The 21,787-nt window shown below is 41.2% G+C and overlaps 1 protein-coding gene and 1 long non-coding RNA gene across 2 annotated transcripts in view; one reads left to right on the top strand and one right to left on the bottom strand.

Moving 5' to 3' along the window:
- pappa2 (pappalysin 2) overlaps window positions 1-14,807 on the bottom strand; it is an 80,673-nt gene extending 65,866 nt beyond the window's left edge. The window contains exons 1-3 of the mRNA XM_062993918.1: window positions 13,856-14,807; window positions 10,722-11,784; window positions 1,310-1,455 (exon numbers count right to left, since the gene is read on the bottom strand). Of these exons, the coding sequence (XP_062849988.1) occupies window positions 1,310-1,455; window positions 10,722-11,784; window positions 13,856-14,807 (2,161 nt within the window). The remainder of the gene's footprint in view (window positions 1-1,309; window positions 1,456-10,721; window positions 11,785-13,855) is intronic.
- A 1,029-nt stretch (window positions 14,808-15,836) lies between these two features.
- Window positions 15,837-17,319, top strand: LOC134312187 (uncharacterized). Its single transcript, XR_010011512.1, has 5 exons — window positions 15,837-15,904; window positions 16,079-16,142; window positions 16,327-16,430; window positions 16,996-17,045; window positions 17,145-17,319. It is a non-coding gene; the product is annotated as an uncharacterized LOC134312187 (long non-coding RNA).
- The last annotated feature ends 4,468 nt before the right edge of the window (window positions 17,320-21,787 follow it).

Here is a 21,787-nt window from a genome sequence, read left to right on the forward strand (position 1 = left end):
AAAAGAGTGGGCAGGTATATGGTTAAAAGTACCAACAGCTATTTAAAATTAGTTTTTTTTGTAGTTATTTATTTATTTTCTCCCAATTTAGCGTAGTCAATTTGTCTTCCGCTGCTGGGGGATCCCTGATTGCAGTCGAGGTGGGTACATTGCTGTTCACACCTCCGATGATCCGCACGCAGCCCTTAGCGCAACCCTTTTTCACCCATGCACTCTGCACAGGCACCTATCTGCCTTACACAGCTTTTGAAGACCACACCCACATAGTCCGGTCTCCCTGCCCTAGCAGAACCGTGTCTGCTGCAGGCACTGCCAATTAGATGGTGCCCAGCCAACCGGTGGCAACGCTGAGTTTCGAACCGAGGAGTTCAGAATCTCTGCGCTGGCGTGCTAGTGGAATATCCCACTGCGCCACCTGGGCGCCTCTTCGAATATTTTTTATAAGGATGTGACAAAAAAGGGGCGGCACGGTGGCTCGGTGGGTAGCACTGTCGCCTTGCAGCATGAAGGTCCTGGGTTCGATCCCCAGGCACGCCGATCTAGGTCCTTTCTGTGAGGAGTTTGCATGTTTTCCCCGTGTCTGTGTGTGTCTGACCTACAATGGACTGGCATCCCGTCTAGGGTGTTACTGTGTGTCTTGCGCCTATTGAAAAGATGGGCGCAAGGCCATCCTTGCCCCCCCCCATCCCGACCCTAAGTGGTTAAGTGGTTGGATAAGCGGTTAAGAAAGTGAGTGAGTGTGACAGGAAAGTCCTAACGTATCCTAAACATCAGAGGAGATCACATTCCACCACATCAAACAATTTCTAACTAGAGATAAAAACACTTCTTGGTTTTTAACAAAAGCTGTTTGGCTATTGTATTTTTTACAGTTATTATGTTTCAAAAGTCTTCTGGGAGGAGATACAGGAGCATCCGTGCCAGGACCAGTCGGCTCAAGAACAGTTTCTATCCACACTACCCCACACTACATCGCTAAATAGCTATAGTTGTAATTATATATTAATCATAGAATATACGTTTACTGATACTCTCTGTTTCTTGCACAGTGTTACTATTTGCACTTCTGGTAGATGCTAACTGCATTTTATTGCCTTGTACCTCTATCTATCTATTCATCCATCCATTCATCCATCTACCAGAAGAGAGATTATAAACATAGTCATTTAAATATTTTTAAATGCTTGTGTTAGAAATTAGACTGAAGGTAAAGATCTTACTATGACTATTATTAAGATGCACCAGATGATCAGTATCAGTATGTTAGCAGTTTCCTATGCAAGTTTTGGGGGAAAAAACTGGCTCTCACCTTGGTGTGTAAGGGCCTCTTTAGCCCAGGGCCATGTCGCAGCCCCAGCAAGTTCCTCCTGAGCTGATTTGGCAAAGTATACATTGAGTGTGTCTGAGCTGCTCAAGTGAAGCAGCTCCTTCAATTCCTTTACAGTCAGGTAAGCCCTGCGGTAGAGAGATTACAACCGTTCAGACTTTAAGAAAAGAAAAACAAATAATTGATTCTACAGACAAACATGGAAACAGATGTGGGAGAGTAACCTGACCCAGATATATATTTATTTTTCAATTGTGCCTGTGGCTATTAGACATTTCTGATATCCTAAACACTTTTTAACCTTATAAAAAGAAGTAGATAGTAGTAGTTTTGCAAACAATTTTATTCTATCAAAATTCAACAAGATGGTCTGAAAAATCAACTAAATGGATGGTAAATTTTGTTTCCTTGATGTGCAATGCAATGTCTTAAGACAGTGTATTCAGAACAATAAAAATCTGCTTTTTCTTCAACTAATTTTGTTCTTTTAATCCTGAAGCAACTACTTTTGTGTTTAATAATTAGTTATCAGTGGTGAAGTAGCATATATTGTTAATACAGTACCGTGTAACTCAACGTCCCCTAAATTTGAATCTTCGACACCCTTCGTCAAGAAATTGGTACTCTTAAACTCAACGTTTCCCTTAAAGCTCAAGCGCTTGGCTTGAGTGGTGCGATAAAACGTCAAAGTGCGAATATGAGACGAATCTGCATTTGTGTGGAATAACCGTCAAATTCCTTCTGAAAGCTCCACATGTATCTGTGTTTAGCTGGATTTTCCTCCTGTTTCGCTTTTAAACTTGTGTTATAGCTTGTGGTGCTGAGGAATGATGAGAATCAGCTTTTCTAAGAGAGTCTAAAACAGTTATCATAAAAAAAAACTGTGAAAAAATGTGACTTAATGTATTGAAGGAACGACACAGAAACACTAAACCTCTCTTAATTATTACTGCTCATGTGTTCTCTCCACTAAGACACTAACACTATGTTCTTCTTCCTTTTATTGTATTATTTATTGATTTTAACAGTTTTTTAATTGTATTCAGTGTTTTTTATATTATACTTGTGTACACCAATCAGCCATAACAATAAAACCACCTCCTTGTTTCTACACTAACTGTCCATTTTATCAGCTCCACTTACCATATAGAAGCACTTTGTAGTTCTACAATTACTGACTGTAGTCCATCTGTTTCTCTACATACTTTTTAGCCAGTTTTCACCCTGTTCTTCAATAGTCAGGACCCCCACAGGACCACCACAGAGCAGGTATTATTTAGGTGGTGGATCATTCGCAGCACTGCAGTGACAATGACATGGTGGTGGTGTGTTAGTGTGTGTTGTGCTGGTATGAGTAGACCAGACACAGCAGCGCAGCTGGAGTTTTTAAATACCGTGTCCACTTACTGTCCACTCTATTAAACACTCCTACCTAGTTTGTCCACCTTGTGGATGTGAAGTCAGAGACGATCGCTCATCTGTTGCTGCTGTTTGAGTTATCTTCTAGAGACCTTCATCAGTGGTCACAGGTTGCTGCCCATGGGGCGCTGTTGGCTGGATATTTTTGGTTGATGGGACTATTCTCAGTCCAGCAGTGACAGTGAGGTGTTTAAAAACTCCAGCAGCGCTGCTGTCTTATCCACTCATACCAGCACAACACACACTAACACACCACCACCATGTCAGTGTCACTGCAGTGCTGAGAATGATCCACCACCTAAATAATACCTGCTCTGTGGTGGACCTGACCATTGAAGAACAATGTGAAGAAAGTATGCAGAGAAACAGATGGACTACAGTCAGTAATTGTAGAGCTACAAGGTGCTTCTATATGGTAAGTGGAGCTGATAAAATGGAGTGTAGAAACAAGGAGGTGGTTTTAATGTTATGGCTGATCAGTGTATAAGTGTCAAAAACATTTTTATGGGACCATATAACGCATTAACAGGTTTCCCATATATCCTTATGGGAAAAAATACCTTAAAACTCGATGCCTTTTAAACTCAACGCCACTCCCAGAACCAATTGATGTCGAGTTTCAAGGTACCACTGTATCAGGTAAAAAAAAAAAATAAACTGATTTTTTTTAACACTAAGAGTGAACAATTTCACACACTTGTTTTAAATAATTTGTAAACAATTGCCTTGAACGAAAAGCACATAATTATTTGAAATGTTGCCTAACAGGCCTTATTTAATCTACTTTATTGCTGTGATACATACAAACACATCCAGGCTTTTCTCAGGCATTGATAATGCGCAGTGTATGCTTTTGAGTTTTTTCTGCTCAATATGTCACAAGTCATTTTCTCCTCCTATGTGTTCAAAGCTGGAAAGCTTCCTATCACTAGTCTGGCTGCTTTAGATGGTCTTAATCTTAATGGCCTATTGTAACATGCTAAAGGGTCTGGTTCATTAGCGAAATCACCTACTGTTTTCTGGACCTGGTCCAACTTTCACTTCTGACATGCAAACTTATTGAGGAAGAAAACAGGAGCTTAGTGTTTCTGAGAATTTAAATTATCCTAAATATCATACAGTGGCTGTGTCATAAAATAGCATAAAATTTAACTTAACATTTGGCCTAAGTACGCATGTCGTAAATATTAATAATAAACTTTTAATCTTTGTTATATAATGAAAACATATTCAGTTACTTTATTACATGCACACACATACACACACACATGCACTATATTGCCAAAAGTATTCGCTCGTCTGCCTTCACACACATGAACCTGAGTGACGTCCCATTCTTAATCCACAGGGTTTAATATGATGTCGGCCCACCCTTTGCAACTATAACAGCTTTAATTCTTCTGGGAAGACTTTCCACAAGGTTTAGGAGTGTGTTTATGGGAATTTTTGACCATTCTTTTAGAAGTGAGGTTAGACACTGATGTTAGACGAGAAGGCCTGGCTCACAGTCTCCACTCTAATTCATCCCAAAGGTGTTTTATCGGGTTGAGGTCAGGACTCTCTTGGTATGCTGAAGCATTAAGAGTTCCTTTCACTGGAACTAAGGGGCCGAGCCCAACTCCTGAAAAACGACCCCACACCATAATCCCCCCTCCACCAAACTTTACACTCGGCACAATGCAGTCAGACGAGTACCGTTCTCCTGGCAACCGCCAAACCCACACTCGTCCATCGGATTGCCAGACGGAGAAGCGTGATTCGTCAATCCAGAGAACACGTCTCCACAGCTCTAGAGTCCAGTGGCGGTGTGCTTTACGTCACTGCATCCGACGCTTTGCATTGCGCTTGGTGATGTAAGGCTTGGATGCAGCTGCTCGGCCGTGGAGACCCATTCCATGAAGCTCTCTACACACTGTTCTTGAGCTAATCTGAAGGCCACATGAAGTTTGGCGGTCTGTAGCGATTGACTCTGTGGAAAGTCGGTGACCTCTGCGCGCTATGCGCCTGTCATTTTACGTGGTCTACCACTTCAATTATTAAATATTAGTTTCAAATAATACATTAAAGTGATGCAGGTCATTCATGTTCAGAAACTGCTTCTTATTGTTCAAGGTTGTGGTGGAACTAATGGTACCTAAAACACAATGTTTAAGTGGAATAAACCCCCTGGCAGGATGCAAACTTATCACAGGGCACCTCACAATCACTCGTTCACCCACAGCACAGAGTTATTTAAAGTAGATGCTTTACCCTCTACATGTTTTTGGAAGTGGAAGTGGGAAAAAACAAAGTACACAAAGGAAACCCACCCACATAGACACGAACACCCAAGGTGTGGTTGAATAAAATCTAGAAATTGAACAAACATACTGTATAAATGGAAAAATAGAAATGAAGTAAACATATTTGCACATGGGCAATTGGTTCTCAACCATGAGGTTTTGACCCCAGACTGAGTGACCTGAGATGCAGTTGGGCTTGCAGAAAGGCTTTACAACCTATTAACCATGGTTGAAGACCTGCAATGGATTTCTACCCAAGTATTCCTGCGTTAAGCCCGGTGAAATCGAACCAGACGTGACCTTGACCAAGATAAAGTGAATGAAAATGAAATGACAAATAAAAAACATTCTGTGGAATATGCTCTCAAGATAAGGAGTGGGGTTGTAGTGGGGTAACAGATATTGTAAATCCTTTAAATGGGATAACTGGTCAAGAATATGGAGAAACCTTGACTTAAATGCTCTAATACGGTAAATGGTATTTATTAATATAAACAGCTTGTTTGCTATAAAAGGTGAACTCAAGCCTCATGATATATACAATACATGTCTTATTGCTCTCTCTCTCTTTCCGTCTGTCTTTGTTTCAAAGACCGCTCTTGGCTTTGGCTAAATACCTGCTTTTGTCATCTTTAAAAATGGCCCAGTTTACTGACGCAAAATAGTTTTCAGACCACCATGAACGAGTATCACTTGGGCCCCATTCATCACAGTGGGAATTCCACAGGAACAGATAGGCACCTTCAGAAGTAATCCTCTTTGCCTTTACTTCCCCATAAAACGACAACATAAAACTGCAACGAACCATAAAACTGCAACAGCTGGCTAGTGGCTACACGATCGAAACAAGCCCCCATGGCACAGTGTGTTGACCACTGCACTTCTCGATGTGCACCACAACAACAGTATGAAGTGACAAAGCACAAAGCATCGGAAACGATAAGGGATATAAACGATTTTCACATGGTGCTGGCAAATGGTACTGGCTATTATTTACCTTTAAATGTATCTCAGAAACTCAAGTCAATTACATCATGTTAGGTTTACACTTAAATTCACATATAAATAAATAAAGACCTCGTGTCCCAGGATTTCTCGTAGTAGGATTAATAACTAATAGCCTGCCACCCTAGCCTGTCTGCTAAATGGCTTCCTTGCCTGTATATGACTAAAGTACCAGAGACTTTAACAAAGAGATTTTTTAACTCTCGGACAGAACGGACAGCTAGCATGTTGGTATTTAAGGTTTTTAAAACAACTTAAGAGCAACAATAAAGTACTAAAGAGTCTATCAGCTCCGCTTACCACATAGAAGCACTTTGTTGTTCTACAATTACTGACCGTAGTCCATCTGTTTCTCTGCATGCTTTGTTAACCCCCTTTCATGCTGTTCTTCAATGGTCAGAACTCTCCCAGGACCACTACAGAGCAGGTATTGGTGTGTTAGTGTGTGTTGTGCTGGTATGAGTGGATCAGACACAGCAGCGCGGCTGGAGTTCTTAAACACCTCCAGTGTCACTGCTGGACTGAGAATAGTCCACCAACCAAAAATATCCAGCCTACAGCGCCCTGTGGGCAGCGTCCTGTGACCACTGATGAAGGTCTAGAAGATGACCGACTCAAACAGCAGCAATAGATGAGCGATCGTCTCTGACTTTACATCTACAAGGTGGACCAACTAGGTAGGAGTGTCTAATAGAGTGGACGGTGAGTGGACACGATATTTAAAAACTCCAGCAGCGCTGCTGTGTCTGATCCACTCATACCAGCACAACACACACTAACACACCACCACCATGTCAGTGTCACTGCAGTGCTGAGAATCATCCACCACCTAAATAATACCTGCTCTGTGGTGGTCCTGGGAGAGTCCTGACCATTGAAGAACAGCATGAAAGGGGGTAACAAAGCATGCAGAGAAACAGATGGACTACAGTCAGTAATTGTAGAACAACAAAGTGCTTCTATGTGGTAAGCGGAGCTGATAAAATGGACAGTGGGTGTAGAAACAAGGAGGTGGTTTTAATGTTATGGCTGATCAGTGTATATCACCAAATGAATAATATAGGCCAGTATTCACAGGCTGGTTTACTGACTGAAACGATCCTACTGTTAACAGATTTATCTATGTAATGTTGTATATAAACTCTGTATCAATGATAGAATTACTAAATACTTAAAATAATTGTTAGATGCAGTCATAGCAAAAAGGAATGGAGATCAAAGCTCAATGACGGGCAGGTTTTGGAAAGCAGACTGCGAAACAAAGCTCCATATCCTTTATCCCTCCTTCATTAACTAAATGATTATTATTATTTATTATTATCTATTTTTTATTCTGGTACAAACTCCAATTTAAGAACAATAATAGCTGTTCTTAAGGGTATCCCCACTTCTCATTTATTCCTCCATATTAACATATTGTTTCCATTACTTTGTGCATCTCCTATATCAAAACAGCTTAAGTAGGCCCGGTGCCAACAGTGCATTAAAAAAGTGCTCTTAAAAAAAGATAAGCGAAAGATACATCATGGCATGACATCACACACAGAATACGTGAGCTAAATCAGCTCAATCTGTTACACTGACTAACCTAGGATTTTTGGTTTTGTTGTTTGATGATATACAGCCTAAACTTTGGGCCCTGTCAGTATGGACTTGCTTTTAAAAGAGTTCCAGCTTTGCTTTCTGACAGTTGCAGAAATATTAGGAGAGTATTCTTTTAGAATAAAAAAGCTGGCTCTTTTCCCCCAGTGGTGTTTTGAGAACACCTGATAGTTACCCCCCTCTTTCTTCTCCAACCCTCATAAATGATTGTGCCACCGATGGCGGTTACAACTGCAAATAAAACGTTTGCAATAACTTATGATGCATCTTTTACATCACAGTGAAGGAATTTGGCTGCTTGATGTTAAAGGGATTTTGAGCATCTCAGTAAGAATCAGGTCTGGTCTTTGACTCCGCCGCTCCTAATTTTGTTTCTATTGATCCGTTCAGAGATGGACCTTCTTGTGTGCTTTGGATCATTGTCCTTCTGCATAACCCAACTTGTCATTGTCCTGCTGCACTTGAGCTTTAAGTCACAAACTGAAAAGTGGAAATTCTCCTTCAGGATTTTCTGATCAAGAGCAGAATTAATGGTTCCATAATGTATGTAATGGGACTTCCAAAAACATCTTCCAAAGTGCCCAGGTGGCGCAGCGGGATATTCCACTAGCACACCAGCACGGACATTCTGAACTCCTCGGTTCAAAACTCGGCTTTGCCACCGGTCGGCTGGGCGCCATCTAGCTAGCATAATTGGTAGTGCCTGCAGCAGACACGGTTCTGCTAGGGCTGGATGCCTAAGTGTGTAAGGACACTGATTGGTAGATGGAGGCACCTGTGCAGAGTGCATCGGTGAAAAGGGGTTCCGCAAAGGGCTGCATGCTGGTCGGAGGAGGCGTCAGCAGCAATATACACACCTCGACTGCAATCAGGGATCCCCCAGGAGCAGAAGACAAATTGACTATGCTAAATTGAGAGAATGCATAAATAAAATAGAAAAAAAAACGTCTTCCAAAAAGATCCACCTTTCTACCTTAGATTTTTCAGTCTAGACTATTATATTACCTAGAAGTCATCTGGATGTTTTTTATGTGGCAGCTGCCCTTGTGTTCTTTTTGACCTGTACTCTCCCATTGATGCTATATTTCTCCAGTCTCGTTCTTATCTTGGAATCATGTACATTGACATGATTCTTTTGTGACATCCAGGAGATATCAATGCGTTTTTGATGAAATTTTGGTAGGCCAGCATCTCTTGGGAAGGTTCCCAATGTTTCCAAGTTTCACAATTTGTGAATAATGACTTTCACTGGGGTTTGGTTTAGTCCTGTCGCGCTGTGTAGCACTGTGTAGCACTGTCGCCTCACAGCATGAAGGTCCTGGGTTCGATCCCCAGGTGGGGCGATCCGGGTCCTTTCTGTGTGGAGTTTGCATGTTCTCCCCGTGTCTGCGTGGGTTTTCTCTGGGAGCTCCGGTTTCCTCCCACAGTCCAAAGACGTGCAAGTGAGGTGAATTGGAGATACAAAATTGTCCATGACTGTGTCTGACATTAAACTTGTGAACTGATGAATCTTGTGTCAACGTTTCTGTCATTAATGTAACCAAAATGTGTAAAAACATGACGTTAAAATCCTAATATTAATAAATAATAATTAATAAACCTTTCCAGATTGGAAGATATCAATTGCTTTGTAATGTTAAAAGTAGTTTCATGATCTGAAACATATAAGTGTGACAAATGCAAAAACAGAAGAAATTGAAATGGGGCAAATCTGTTGTTTTCTCAGAACTGCATAAATGTCTTGTGCAAAATTGTTGACACCCTTTATTCAAATCCATGTTTTGTTTATGTTTTAAGTAGAGATGGGACGATCGATCGGCTACGAATCGGTATCGGCCGATTTTTTTGATCAAAATATGCTATCGGCGATCGGCCGATATTTCCTAAAAGTAGCCGATCCGATCGTGTGATATATAAAGATCACGTTAAGTTAACAGCTCAGTGGATTGATCCAGACTTTGAGCTACGAAGCACCAACCATCGCATCACCATTCATCAACCATCGTACAGAAACCATCGTGAAAGCTCTTCATGACCTAAAATAACATCATTAACGTTGTGCATCATACATACGATGTAATTTTGCTGATTGTAATATTTACTTTAAAAAGATAATTCAACCCGGTCACATCTATCGATTCTATCAGCACGTTATATAAACTCCTGGTTCACTTTGGTAAATCGTAAGCGGTTCTTACTTGTGATGTAGATGAGAACAGAAGACGTTACAGAGCCAATCAGAGGCAAAAGTTTATTCATTAGCAAATTCGTTAGTTCAGGATCATCTGCTGAACTTTTAGGATCAGAAAACTTTTAGCTCCTTAGACGGAACGAGTCTGACTCGGTTACAGATCTGTGGTAATAGCAGTTTAATTAAGCTTTTTAATGAAGCTTTTTAATGTAAGAGAGTCACACAAAATGTTCTGTAGTAGTTGGTGTTTATTTAAAACCACGACATTTAATTAATAACAGTAAACACGGAGAGATAACCGAGAAGAGAAACTTACGCTTCACATAAAACCGAATCAACTCATGAATCAATGAATCACTTATAGCGATACTGTGAACAAAGCGTGTCTTCTAAAGGCGCGCGTGCTGCTCCGGTTTATCTTCACTGTGAGGCTCTTTTTAAGTTTATTTATTTTATTTACTGCTAAACCCCCCCAACCTCCCCGATCGGAATCGGCTATCGGCCGATGTCCCTGAAAGGAGATCGGAGATCGGTGCCAAAAACCCAGATCGGTACATCTCTAGTTTGAAGTAGAAATACAATCATCATCCTTGAGGCACAAACTTTAACATATATACTTTCTATAAGCTATAAATAGAAATTATGCTCAGCGATTTTTCCAATTTGTCATACTCTGAATTCAGATGATGTGGAACATGTCTAGGTCTAGATAGGTTTAGCACCCGTGTCTAATTAGCGGTCACTTATTTTCTGATTTTAACCTGTACTCTTCAGTGTTTTGTTTTTAACTGGACTAAATACATGAATGAATGTTATACCACTATAATAATATAGTATCCCATTTCTGATCTCCATAGTTTACTTTAAACATTGCAAAAAATAAATAAAACTTTACCTTCCAGGTGACTCGGGGTCAAAGCAGGTTCTTGTAATATCTGTGATCTCTGGATCGCAGCAGTCACCGTCATCATAATCGTGGTAGATGGTGTTACACTCAGGCTGGCACACCCCATCACCCCTCATCCAGCTGTAACAGGTAGCTGGGCGCAGACAGTCTCCCCCATCGTGGCCCGTGAGAGGGTGGTCGCATTCACGATCACAGTGTCGGTCTCCCACTTTGGTCACATGGCAGTTGCTGAGCACGAGGCGTTGTCGGAGTGTTGAGTTGCGTACGGTGAACACGGTTAGCTCCAGGGTCAGGTTGTATGGCCCGAATGCCTCCTCAAGTGCCTGTTGTTGGCGAATAATTTGCTGCTGTGACACTGTGGGATTGCTGCCATCATCATTGCAAATATTTACCACGCGGTATCGAAGTCGCTTGCTAGTGCACAGCTCCCAGTGTTGATTGTAGCTCTGGATGACGTCTGGATTGTCACAAACGGTCACCCCACAAGGGGGAGGCAGAGATGGTGACACCTGCTCCTGCTCTGGTGCTGGTAAAACGACGATGGTTGGAGGCTGGCTGTCTTTGTATGGCAACCATTGTTCGCCCAGTTCTGTAAATTCAGCCCAGAGTTTCAAAAGAGGATTATGCTGCTTTGAATGCAAAGTATCCCTTTTAAAAAGGTCATTCAGATCTCTGGCGTGATCCCACAGGACGGCGCTGCCTAGATAACCTCGGAAGCCGTGTTTTAAATTAGAGAGGTCACCGCCCAGCAAAAACGTGCGGCAGCTCTTGATAAAAGGGCTGTATAGGTCCCCATACTGCTGCCTGCTCTCTCCAAGCTTGGCACCATCTATGAACAGAGCCATCCGTTGGCCGTCATACCTGGCGACCAGATGAGTCCATGCACCTGGCTGGTAGTGCCGGTGACCTGAAAGCGTGGTGGATCTGAGGGCACGATCTGTGCGGAGAGTAAAGTAAAAGCAGGCATCTTTTTTCCCCAGGAGCTTAGAGGTCCGGATGCCAACAGACCACCCTCTCTCACTGTGAGGGCTGGAGCAATTGTCGAACACACCTTAGAAAAAAAAACACACATAAGATACATTAGCACACATGAAATATTTCTCCAGTGTTCCTGTTAGGTTTTGAAATTGGAATCTAATTATTTAAAGGAGTTTAAGAGTTTAAGTCATTTTCACTACACACAGCCGCTGGTCCACCCAGCTGCTTTTCTACAGTCTGGAAAGCAGATGTTCATGTGGAAGGGCAGATAAAGGTCAGGGAACCCCTTCACCAACTCCACACATGCGCAAACTCCCTCACACACACACACACATTGCTGGAAACTGGAAAAATGAAATATTAATTCAAAACAAATGATCAGAAGGGACTAAAATACATGCAGAATCTTTGCATTGGCTTAGGATTGGTGAATGGCACAACGTGTCTTTGCATGACGATATCAATATGCACGTATTTTCTGTTTGTCGGAATTCATATTTGTCAGCAGAACTTACACCATAAGTTAAAACAAATCATCTACAAAGTTGACATTTTACTTTGATGTCAGAAATACTGCTGTCATGGTCTTCAAAATGTCCTTAAATAATGACAACAGAGAATTCAGAATCTGGTCAAGATCATTTTTGCTGTTGCAAGTGTACAGTGATTTAACTGCCACACTCATAAAGATAAACATGTACAGTGGATTCAGAAAATATTCAGACCCATTGACTGTTTGCACATTTTATGTGTTGTGGATTTGTGAGTATAACTGCCATTTTAACCATCAATCACTCAGCATTATGTCTACAAGATGTATCTGTAAATGTAAAGTTTAGCAGAAATAAAGATCTCAGTCGGCGGTGCAAATCTGCTTCACTCCTGCATTCACCCACATATTGATTTAAGTCAAAAATGGGGCATATCACGATTCATTTCAAATTAAATAACTAATATATTTCATGAAAAGGCATAGTCTGCTAAACGTCAGGATTTATTAAATAGTTTTTAATACCACTTTTTTATGTCCGATACCGATACTGAAAATTGAGTACCGATACCAATCCGATACCATCATTTCTTCTCTCAAACAACTAAGCAGTAATAATACATGTCTCAATGCACCATGGTTAAACTAGCTATCTGAATAACAATGCTCAGACTGTGAAACAAATATTCTAAAGGAATAAATACAGAACCTACAACATCACACTTATGCAAAACTGCTGTTTTTATTTTCACTTTTACACACAGAACATTTAGCAGCATTTTTGGCTTGTTTAACAGCACCATACAAACATTTAAAACAAAATTTAAAGCGATGGACCAATTAGAATTGAGGCAGAGTTGATATTTTCTGTTAGTTCTGTCACGTTTTTAGATTATTGAAAAGCAAAGCGTGCTTATTAAAAAACCCTGCTGGATTTTGAAGAGGGCATCTGTGGCTAAACAGGAAACGGTGTAGTTTGTTTTATTTCATAACACTAATGGATTAATCGTCGAGGATGTGAGAGATCTCCAAGCCGGGACAAGATAGGTTTTCTTTAGTAGATCAGTGTGTTTTAATTTCTGAATGGCCTTATTTACATTAAGTGTTATTTACATTAAGCAACAGTAAGGATCGGATCCTTACACGTTTTTTTCCTTCCGATGTCCAATCCAGTGATTTGGGCCAATGTCGGACCGATACCGATAAAGAGTATCGGATCGGTGCACCCCTAGTTTTTACATGATAATAACTGTAAAGAAAAAAACTGCATTTCTTTATTAGTAAGTCTGCTATGTTATGCCCCTGCTACACCCCTGAATGTGTTATGAAAATAAACATCTGTGTGAATGACTGTATGATGCACTGGGATGGAATAATGCCCAGTTGAGGGTGCATTCCCGCCATGTGCCCAGTGAGCCAGTCCTGGTCCTAACAAGTCATCAAATCAAAATGTGCTTAAATAAACTAATAGTTTAAGTGTGTGCATAATTATGCAACCTCAGTGTTGTAAGTCTTTAATCCCCCCCCACTCCCATAAAAGATTTTAGTTTGTTTTTTAACCCTCAAAAACCTATTTACCTACACACATAGTCAGATTAGAGTAGTCAATCTGCTTACTGGCATGCATCTATTGATGTAAAACCGAGATACTAACCTGCTATTATTGCTGGATTGTTTTGACCTCCCTCAGGCTTGACCCACAGCTCTAGAGTGAAGCTGGAGCGAGGGAGCTCCACCATATCTGCTGGGTTCAATTTTAACTGCTCCCTCTGGCCACTGAAATACAGCGCCATCATCCAGTTTGGAGGGATGTTTTGGATCCTGGTATGCCAAACTTTGGCAGATTGACTGTTTTTATCATCTGCTTCTCTAGAGAAGTCCTCGTTTCCTTCCCCTGAATGCTTATTTACTTCACTTGGAAACTTTATGGAGCTGCGACGCACTCTCCGTCCTGAAGAGAAACTATCCTTACTCCTCTTACTCCGTGTCCATGGTATTTGGAGTTTTTCCATGTTTGATGCTGGTCTTGCGACTGTACTTTCTGTATTTGTATTTCTCAGAGTGGAAAATGCAGTAGAGCTGAGAATGTACGATAAGTCCAGTGCTCCTTTTAAATTTAAATGCGTCCTCTTTCTGCTTTTCCCTTGCTGATACCTGTTAATATTATCTTTGTCCCATGGATCAGGTTTACTAGAGATCTGTGGTTCATAGGTCCTTATCTCCAGGTTCCTCTCTTGATTAGGCATATGTAATGAGACATCACCAAGTTTGTCTTGGTCATTGCTTTCTGGTAGAGGTCCATCATGCAGTCTAGGTGCATCGTTTGTGTCAGAAGTGCTTCTACTGAAGCAGGAGGCCACCTCTGGGATTAGTTTGGAAAGCTGGCCAGTCAGACGGGTATATCTGCCTGGCATTCCTGCTAGAAGATAGTGTTGAACTGCCGGGATATTGAGGCTGACCGAACCACACTGCTCATCAGCAGCCTGTTTCTTGGCGGCTTTTTGTGCCAGGTTTCGCTTATAATGCTGATGATAGTCTGACTTAACCAGTGTTAGTAGCCATGTGTGAAATATAACAAGAAATAGAGCCAGTAGTCGGACAAACATTGTGGAATCAACTGGCCTAATGGACCTAATTTTTGAGTTTTGATGTCAAATTGAAAAATTGGGGAAAATGATGTGTTCTAACTGTCAAAGTTCCAGCCAATGCTAGAATTAAAAGGTATAATGTATAGAACTGACCACATTTCATTGCAAAACTACTTTTGTTGCAAAAGTCACAATACACATATATATAAAAATCAGGCTGTGAGAGATGTACTTAATAAAAACACAATAAAGTACCCCATGCAATTGGTTTCACTCAACTCACCCAACCCCATACTCATGTTGTCACAAGAGGAATCTATTGGCACTAGTACATATAGCTAGTAGTGTCGGGAACTGTCACAATAGAGCTTTGGGTTAGGCAAATTATTTTAGAACAAATGTTCAATAAACAAAATTATATTGTTATTGTTATATTGTCATTGCCCAACATTAACAGCAGCATAAAATTCCGTGGCAAAACAAAATGTTCCCAATTTGACCTGTTTACATAATATCAGCAAATCGGTTGGGTAACAAGCTGGGTAAGAATTATAATACCGCATAAAAAGCTGTGTAAATTATATTGATTAATTAATTAATATCTGGATTATCTGAAATGTACTATTAAACATTGGCTGCAATGAATACGATTCTAATTAAACTACACTTCTTGTTGTGCCTCTTTAAAAGTCAATGCACATCACAAGAATGTACAAGTATTATTATTTTATTTGTTGTTTTAGCTTTTTAGGATGTGTTTATTAAGCAGTTGCTTTTTGCACTCTTTATTGGTTACAGGGGCCCCTGCACTAAGTGGTTGCTTATGTTACTTATGACTTATTTAGATAGGGAAATAGAGAATAATAATGAAAAAAATTAATACAACAGTTCTTATTACTGGTTCTCTAACACTGCACGGATTTTAATTGATTATTAATAAGAAAATGTGTATTATTACTAGCGCCCCATTGTGGATGAAAGGATTCGCTCACAGCCATTGAATAACACCAAAACAGCTCTCGTGCGCATTTGCGCGCGCTGCAATGTCACCTGTTAAGGCGCAGCATCACATGATACAAATCAGTTACTCGCTTCTAGAAAATTCGCCCGTTGAGGTAAATTAATTCAAATCCAAACGGTTATTAAAAGTCTGAATACTTTTCACACTCGCTTTAAATATTCCCACACTAACAGTTTCAGGTGGAAAACTGATATTTTCCGAACAAAATAAATCGCTTTACCGCCTGGAGACGTCGAATAACAGTTAGTTATCACTTATCTCTCCTCAGCAGGTGAAGAAAAAGTCCTCGTCTGGGTCACAGCCGGCAGAAAACTACATTCAACTCAAATATAGTAAGTGATATTTTCTTTCCCAACAAAAATGACAGCTTTAGGACCACCTGCATTTCGCGTCTAATGTTTTTAACCCTGAATATTTTCCTTCTACCCGCTTCAGCCGCCTCACTCGGTTCCTCTCAGGTTTCTTTCCTGTGAAGCTCAAACTCACGCGCTTTAACCGTTTTATTCATTTCTCAAGTGTGACGTCAGCCTGACAGCAACTCCCCCTCCCACCACCATCCCACGTCTCGCGCTTTCACTGAGGGGAGAGCTCGCGCGCGCTCGGCGCTTCTGCACCCTCAGGTTGTCTCTGACATCTTCTCACCCGTTCGGTTCCCATGCACATGCACGCTGCACTGAACATCTGCCAGACATGTGAAGAGAACAGCTTCTCTAAAATGCTAGATAGCAATACATATTGCAAAACCAAATGCACCATGTGGATAAATTGACTGTACACCCTAATAATGTTTGTCATGCAAGTCATGCAATGCAACCTGGGCCATTTGGTTGCTGTATAACATAAATAGGGCCCTTTTTTTATTTATTAGGATTTTAACGTCATGTTTTACACACTTTGGTTACATTTATGACAGAACAGGTAGTCATCAGTTCACAAGTTTAATGTCAAACACAGTCATGATCAATTTTGTATCTCCAATTCACATCACTTGCATGTCTTTGGACTGTGGGAGGAAACCGGAGCTCCCTGAGGAAACCCACGCAGACACTGGGAGATTATGCAAACCCCACCTGGGGATCGAACCCAGGACCTTCTTGCTGTGAGGCGACAGTGCTACCCACTGAGCCACATTTCACGACAGTCATTAAATTACACTCATATATTGTTTGTTTGTTTGTTTATTAGGGTTTTAACGTCATGTTTCACACACTTTGGTTACATTCATGACAGCACAGGTAGTTACTCATTACACAAGATTCATCAGTTCAAGTTTTAATGTTTAATGATAATTTTGAATCTCCAATTCACCTCACTGGCATGTCTTCGGACTGTAGGAAGAAATCGGAGCTCCCGGAGGAAACCCACGCAGACATGGGGAGAACATGCAAACTCCATACAGAAAGGACCCGGATCGCCCCACCTGGGGATCGAACCCAGGACCTTCTTGCTGTGAGGCGACAGTGCTACCCACTGAGCCACATTTCATGGCAGTCATTAAATTACACTCATATATTGTTTGTTTGTTTGTTTGTTTATTAGGATTTTAACGTCATGTTTTACACACTTTGGTTACATTCATGACAGAAACTGTAGTTACTCGTTACACAGGGTTCATCAGTTCACAAGTTTTTAATGTCAAACACAGTCATGGACAATTTTGTATCTCCAGTTTACATCACTTGCATGTCTTTGGACTGTGGGAGGAAACCGGAGCTCCTGGAGGAAACCCACACAGACACGGGGAGAACATGCAAACTCCATACAGAAAGGACCCGGATCGCCCAACCTGGGGATCGAACCCAGGACCTTCTTGCTGTGAGGCGACAGTGCTACCCACTGAGCCACATTTCATGGCAGTCATTAAATTACACTCATATATTGTTTGTTTGTTTGTTTATTAGGATTTTAACATCATGCTTAACACCCTGGTTACATTTATGACAGGAACGGTAGCCACTCACCACACAAGGTTCATCAGTTTACAAGGTTATATCAAACACAGTCTTGGACAATTTAGTGTCTCCAATTCTCCTCACTGGAATGTCTTTGGACTGTGGGAGGAAACCGGAGCTGCCGGAGGAAACCCACGCAGACACGTGGAGAACATGCAAACTCCATACAGAAAAGACCCAGATCGCCCCACCTGGGGATCGAACCCAGGACCTTCTTGCTGTGAGGTGACAGTGCTACTCACTGAGCCACATTTCACGGCAGTCATTAAATTACACTTATATATGGACTGACAGAAGAAATAGAAGCTACAATACACAGCACAGCCTAACTTAATGGTTGAACGTAAACCTAGAACATTCATTGACGGTCTAAAGACGAAAATTCTTGTCCCTGTTTAGACACAATCCTCTCTGCATCCACAGAATTGGTTGGGAGTTTTTCAGACTCGCTAGCTGAATTGCCGAAGGATTGCTAGGACCGCCTCATAGTCCACTTTAACCAGTGAACGCAAATCCTACATGAATGAAACATGTTAAATCGCTAAACACACCTTAAATTTTAAACTTTACAGCAAATTTCATAATGCACAGGAATTTGGTAAGGCCTTAAACATAACATTATGGCTTGCTGGCTAAGTTACACATTTATTCATTTATATTCAACTACCGGCGGCACGGTGGCTCGGTGGGTAGCACTGTCGCCTCACAGCAAGAAGGTCCTGGGTTCGATCCCCAGATGGGGGTGGTCCGAGTCCTTTCTGTGCGGAGTTTGCATGTTCTCCCTGTGTCTGTGTGGGTTTCCTCCGGGAGCTCCGGTTTCCTCCCACAGTCTAAAAAAATGCAGTCAGGTTAATTGGAGACACTGAATTGTCCTATAAGTGAATGTGTGTGTGTGTGTGTAAGTGTGTCTGTCTGCCCTGCGATGGACTGTCGTTCCGTCCAGGGTGTTACTGTGTGCCTTGCGCCCATTGAAAAGCTGTGATAGGCTCCAGATTATGTCTGAGCTGAGATCAGAACAAAGATATAAAATAAAAGATTTTGAGTGTTTTCAGGATCACAGTGACCTCAATAATTTTAGAATGAGAAAAGCTTGGCGCAACCTAAAGTTGGCGGTCCGGCAAAACTGGGCATCTGGCAGGTCATGGATGTAATAAAAAAGTCAACCAAAGAAGCTCAAAATTTCTTTGAAAAAAATGGAGATCCTTTTGGATGGACAATCATCTCCGCAACACTTCATAACTCAGGACTTTAAAGCAGTGGCAAGAGTGATCACTGTTGAAAAAAATGCATATAACGGCCCACTTGGAGATGGCTAAACATCATGTAAGAGACTTTGACAAAAGATTATCTGGTCTAATAGGATGAAAATTTAAGCCAGGAGAGCAAACACTACATCAGATGAAAAACAATTGAACTATTTAGCCAGGACAGCAAACACTGTCTGGTGAAAAATAGTCATTGTTCATTATCTGTCTAATACCCTACCTACAGTGAAACATGGTGGTGGAAGCAGCATCATGCCATCAGGGTGCTACTTAGCTACAGGGACCTAAAGCTTGAGAAGATCTGCCATTAAGAACGAAAAAAACTGCACATATTAAGGTGTGCAAAGCTTGAACAGATGTACTCATAAAGATGTACAACTGTATTCGTTACCAAAGGGGCTTAAAATGTATTTTATAAAGAGTCAAAATGCTTGAAAATGAAAAACCGCCTCATTATACAGTGTATCACAAAAGTGAGTACACCCCTCACATTTCTGCAGATATTTAAGTATATCTTTTCATGGGACAACACTGACAAAATGACACTTTGACACAATGAAAAGTAGTCTGTGTGCAGCTTATATAACAGTGTAAATTTATTCTTCCCTCAAAATAACTCAATATACAGCCATTAATGTCTAAACCACCGGCAACAAAAGTGAGTACACTTTTACATGTTACATGTTACATTACATTAGTGTATATATACTCTATATATACACTATATTGCCAAAAGTATTCACTCACCCATCCAAATAATTGAATTCAGGTGTTCCAATCACTTCCATGGCCACAGGTGTATAAAACCAAGCACCTAGGCATGCAGACTGCTTCTACAAACATAATTGAAAGAATGGGTCGCTCTCAGGAGCTCAGTGAATTCCAGCGTGGTACCGTGATAGGATGCCACCTGTGCAACAAGTCCAGTCATGAAATTTCCTCACTACTAAATATTCCACAGTCAACTGTCAGTGGTATTATAACAAAGTGGAAGCGATTGGGAAAGACAGCAACTCAGCCACGAAGTGGTAGCCTCGTAAAATGACAGAGCGGGGTCAGCGGATGCTGAGGGGCATAGTGCGCAGAGGTTGCCAACTTTCTGCAGAGTCAATCGCTACAGACCTCCAAACTTCATGTGGCCTTCATGTGAGCTTCATGGAATGGGTTTTCCATGGCCGAGCAGCTGAAGCCAAGCGCAATGCAAAGCGTCGGATGCAGTGGTGTAAAGCACGCCGCTACTGGACTCTAGAGCAGTGGAGACGTGTTCTCTGGAGTGACGAATCACGCTTCTCCGTCTGGCAATCCGAAGGAAGAGTCTGGGTTTGGCGGTTGCCAGGAGTTTGGTGGAGGGGGGATTATGGTGTGGGGTTGTTTTTCAGGAGTTGGGCTCAGCCCCTTTCCAGTGAAAGGAACTCTTAATGCTTCAGCATACCAAGGGATTTTGGACAATTTCATGCTCCCAACTTTGTGGAAACAGTTTGGGGATGGCCCCTTCCTGTTCCAACATTGGTTTGAATGGCATGAGGCTAACTGTGTTAGATTAGTAAGCGAAAACTGATGTAATCGCTATCTAAGTACCGCGTTCGAATAACCTGACTAATAAGTCGATGACTTAATAGAATCCTCTCTACTTAGGCAGCTGCCTAGGTAGGCAGTAGACAGCAAAAAAAAAAAGTTTAATTTAATATTATAATATAATATAATAATATAATATAATAATATAATGTGCTATATTATTGTTGCTACAGAAGTGTCTGAAACAGCAAAATTGGGCCATTTATTGCACAATGTATTGCAAAATTTTCAGTGATGTATCTTCAAGTAAAAGTAAAATTATATGTAAAAATACTTTACTGAATTGTCATATTTTTACTGAAATTATTATTACTTCTTTATTTTACTTTACGCCAGTGTGCATGTATTTAAAAATCAAAGCCTCTAACATTTGTCTTTCTTTTGCCAGTATTTACTGTCTTTAACTGACAGTGCTTCACTTCCTGCAGGTAGTGTCCATCTATCAGGGTAACAAAGGGGACCAGTTGCATTGGGGAATACATTGTTCCATGTGTGAACCTATAGCTGTGGAATAACCAGAAGCAGCGTGTCTGTTCATGTTCAGTTTACTGAATAGTGATAATGACGGGTCATAAAGATGTGTGATTCAGATATATTAAATATATACACCAATCAGCCATAACATTAAAACCACCTCCACACATTGTACACTTTATCAGCTCCACTTACCACATAGAAACACTTTGTAGTTCTACAATTACTGACTGTAGTTCATGCAGTTCTTCAATGGTAGGAACTCTCCCAGGACCACTACAGAGCAGGTATTATTTGGGTGGTGGATCATTCTCAGCACTGCAGTGACACTGACATGGTGGTGGTGTGTTAGTGTGTGTTGTGCTGGTATGAGTGGATATGACAGCAATGCTGCTGGAGTTTTTAAACACATTACTGTCACTGATGGACTGAGAATAGTCCACCAACCAAAAATATCCAGCCAACAGTGCCCTGTGGGCAGCGTCCTGTGCCCACTGATGAAGATCTCAAAGATGACCAACTCAAACAGCAGCAATAGATGAGCGATCGTCTCTGACTTTACATCTACAAGGTGGACCAACTAGGTAGGAGTGTCTAATAGAGTGGACAGTGAGTGGACACGGTATTTATAAACTCCAGAAGCTGCTGTGTCTGATCCACTCATACCAGCACAACACACACTAACACACCACCACCATGTCAGTGTCACTG

Source organism: Trichomycterus rosablanca, chromosome 4, assembly GCF_030014385.1.
Source record: "Trichomycterus rosablanca isolate fTriRos1 chromosome 4, fTriRos1.hap1, whole genome shotgun sequence".
Lineage (NCBI taxonomy): Eukaryota > Metazoa > Chordata > Actinopteri > Siluriformes > Trichomycteridae > Trichomycterus > Trichomycterus rosablanca.